The sequence below is a fragment of the Perissodus microlepis genome, unplaced genomic scaffold, assembly GCF_051167445.1.
Source record: "Perissodus microlepis isolate ML-2025 ecotype Zambia unplaced genomic scaffold, ASM5116744v1 scaffold_67, whole genome shotgun sequence".
NCBI classification, from domain to species: domain Eukaryota; kingdom Metazoa; phylum Chordata; class Actinopteri; order Cichliformes; family Cichlidae; genus Perissodus; species Perissodus microlepis.
Genome location: NW_028182089.1, coordinates 10001 through 13557, shown reverse-complemented (window position 1 = coordinate 13557; position 3557 = coordinate 10001). Strand labels below are relative to the sequence as shown.

The 3557-nt window shown below is 45.3% G+C and overlaps 1 protein-coding gene across 1 annotated transcript in view; it reads right to left on the bottom strand.

Moving 5' to 3' along the window:
• Positions 1-1875: 1875 nt before the first annotated feature.
• The window catches only part of LOC146360452 (uncharacterized), a 1863-nt gene continuing 181 nt past the window's right edge, over positions 1876-3557 (bottom strand). Inside the window, exon 1 of the mRNA XM_084922846.1 lies at positions 1876-3557. This exon is cut by the window's right edge and continues 181 nt beyond it. Coding sequence (XP_084778972.1) covers positions 1876-3557 — 1682 coding nt within the window.

Sequence of the window (3557 nt, the reverse complement as noted above, 5' to 3'; positions counted from 1 at the left end):
TCGTTGAGTTTTTAACATATTTCAATGAGCAAAAATTCTCCATGTGTCTATGGGATTTCTCTGTCAAAGATTTGAGCTTTGCTCTAACTAAAAGGTCTTTTAGATTTTTATTCTTCTTATATGCTGAAATGACATCATAATCACTCAACAGCCCCGTATTACCCAGAATTGTCTCAAAATTTTCTTTGAACCTGTAATTAAGGGTCCTACTGACCGAAGAAAATTGAGTGATTAAGGGAATCATCTTATTTTGCCTTATAAGTTTCTGTTCCCTGAAAGATGCTAAGCATCTTCTCAAAAAGGACCTGGAATAGCCTCTAGTTCGTAACGCTCGAAACAAAATATGTACCGCTTCCCAAAAATCTTCCTGTCTCGTACAAATCCGAGAAAAACGTAAAAGTTGGGACTTAACAAGTCCCCTAAAAGTGTGCTGAGGATGAAAACTGGACCTAAACAAAAGAGCGTGTGTATCCGTCTTCTTGAAAAAAACTTTAACATCCAGTTTTCCACTCAAAGCAAAATCATGACCCTTGTAGACCGTCGTATCTAAGAAATCAATGGCTGAAGAATTAATTTCAGATTTTAGTTTAATGGAGGGGTCATGAGTATTCAAAATTTCCATAAACTCTTCGAATTCCCCCAAAGAATAACCCCATACCCCCCATATATCATCCAAATAACGGAGGTAATGAAGTGGTTTCTTTGGGCACTTGGCTAATGCCCCTTCTTCCCAATTAGCCATAAAGATATTTGCATACGCGGGGGCAAATCTCTTCCCCATTGCAGTCCCTTTGATCTGCAAATAAAACTTTTCATCAAAAACAAAATCATTTCTTGTCAAATTAATCTCAAGCAATCGTAATACTTCCTCGTCCGGTCTACTCTCATCAGGGTACTTCAAAAAAACGTTTTTGACAGTTTCCAATCCCGCGGCAATGGGAATATTAGTATATAAACTGTCCACATCTAGACTAAAAAACAAAACATTCTCAGAAATTTTTAAACCAGTCACTATTTCAATAAAATGATATGTGTCCTTCACATAAGAAGGATGAAGAACCGACAACGGATTCAGAAAAAAATCAATAAACTCAGCTGTTGCATAAGTTTCACTCCCACAATCTGAAACTATAGGCCTACCCGGAGGGACCTGAAATGGTACCGTCCATGTCTCCGGGGGCTTGTGAATCTTAGGAAGAACGTAAAACCGCCTCTCCCTAGGTTCATCTAAACCCTTTAAATACTTTGCCTGTTTGTGATTAATGAATTTTTTAGCTTTTAACGTGTTTACAATATCATGAATTATAGGAATTGTTTCCAAATAAATCGGTTCATCTAATTCTTTATAATAAACTTGATCGCTTAATTGCCTGGAAACTTCCAAGACATACTGGTCTCTATCCAAAATCACCACCGAACTGCCCTTATCCGCCGGTTTAACAATAATGTGTTTTGCCGTCATAAGTTGCCTAATCGCTTGAGTTTCTTCCCTTGTTAAGTTAGATTTTTCCTCCCTTATTGTAAAATATTTATTAAAATCCATTAAATCCTTCTCAATTAACAAATGAATTTCCTCTGGCACTTTCTCCTTTTGTGGAATCCAATCTGAAGGTGGTGTGAATGGTTGTTTCCCAGTGTGCTCTGACTCCCGAAAGTATGCCGCCAGGCTTAATTTCCGATGATAATTTTGTATGTCCAATTTTAATTGATGTTTCTGTCCCCTCTGCAAATCCAAAGTGGGAATAAAAGTAAGACCCTTGTTTAAAATCTCAAATTGAGCCTGTGTGGGAGTGAAATGTTTTGCCAAAACAATGACATTTTGCGCAGTCAGGGGTTTCTCACCCCCAAGCCCCTCCCCTAGAGGGTTTAAGGGGCTTACAAGTTTAACGCAGTCGACCAATGGTCCAACATGTCACGTGCCGTTTCCCTGGTCCAATGAACGTTGTCACTCTCAGTCTGGAACTTATCCACAGGGAGTGGGCTGACAAAGGGCAAGTTCCTGAAAATGTGGCCGTTCAGCTTAATCAGGTTCCTCTGTTCTGACTCGGGCAAAGCCGGTGAGTAGTTCAGCAAAGGAACCCATATTTCCGCAAATGGAAAGCGTCTCATGACCATACGGATGGCCGTCTGCAACTGCTTAAGTGTCGTTTCCTTAAACTTTTGCCCCCGGCTGTTCAGCCCACATGAAATCAGCACTTTTTCAACTCGAACCTGCACGACCGCCTTCAAAAGAACCGCCCCTAGGTGCCGAAAGTTGGCCCCTGGGAAGCTGTCTATCTGGAGATCTGCAAATCCATGATGAGGAAGTCTGGACAGGTTGGAATCACCAATAAAAAGCCACTTCTTAGAAACTGAGACCGTCCAATCCATCATTTTCCGGTCCGTTCTGATATGTCTGGTCGGTCCAAACTTGCTAGGTTGTGGGGTAGAGACCCAACTTGGCTCCTCCAGAACTGAATCAAAGTCCAACAAATCAACTCCTTCAACTGAACCGCCTAGCGGATCTCTGTGGACTTGAGCCTCAACCGTGATGACCTTAGCAGGAAGTAGGACCAGCGGTTCCTCGGCCCCTGACTTATCCAGACTGGGATCCCTCCCTCGGACCCTCTGTTCCCTTGGTGGCTGAGGGGGGGCGTCTATGAACGGTGAGGACTCTGCCACAATTTGGTCCCAAAAGTTGTCTTCACTTGGGCTGTCCCCTTGTCCACGTGTTGCCTCCTGTACCCCCTGTTCCCCATTGGTCTGAGTGGATTGTCGGTGTGTTGCCACCACATGCTCTACAAAGGCCACCTGGGAAGGATCCTCTTGTGTGTGTCTGCGTCTCAATGTCCCCTGTGTGGGTTCGTTTCTCTCTATCAGGTCATCTCCCTGTTGTGGTCCTGTAGCGGTTGACTCGGTTGCCCCATCTTTTTGAGGGTCACCATCCGGTTCCATGGCAGCTGTCACCAAGGCTTCAGCATGCTCCACCACGTCCCGAGCCAACCGTGGCAAATTACGCCGAGCCCATCTTGTTGCAACTTCAAAGGCCACCTTCCAGTCCACATCTGCATCCAGGACTAAACCCTCCAACGTCTCTTGCAAGGCTGTTTCATAATGATCCTGAAGGATCACCATGGTGGTGTGGCCCCAGTTTTTGGCATTACCAACGATCATGTCAGCCGTCCTGGCGTTGGGGGCTGCCGGCTTAATGACACTAGCCAACATGTCCACCATTCGGGAGATCATTTGGGGTTGAGACTTCTCTCCAGTGACCTGTTGTAAGTGGTGCACAATCTTGATCACCTTTTTTAATTGGCGCACCAACGCCCCAAATCTGGGGTCCGCAGATGTGTTACTCTGCTGTCCCCTGGGTTGAGGAAACCTCCCCTGCTGCCTAAACCAAGGTCGCCGGAAAAAACCACCATCCCCGGCATTGCCCCCCCATCTGGGGTTGGCTTGGCGAACCACCTCCGCATAGGACCGTTGTTGTGGCCCCCAATACCTTGGTGGCATGGGAGGAGGACGACGCGGGAAGGAAGGAAACCTGAAGGGAGGCACAGGCTGGTTAGGACGTGGGT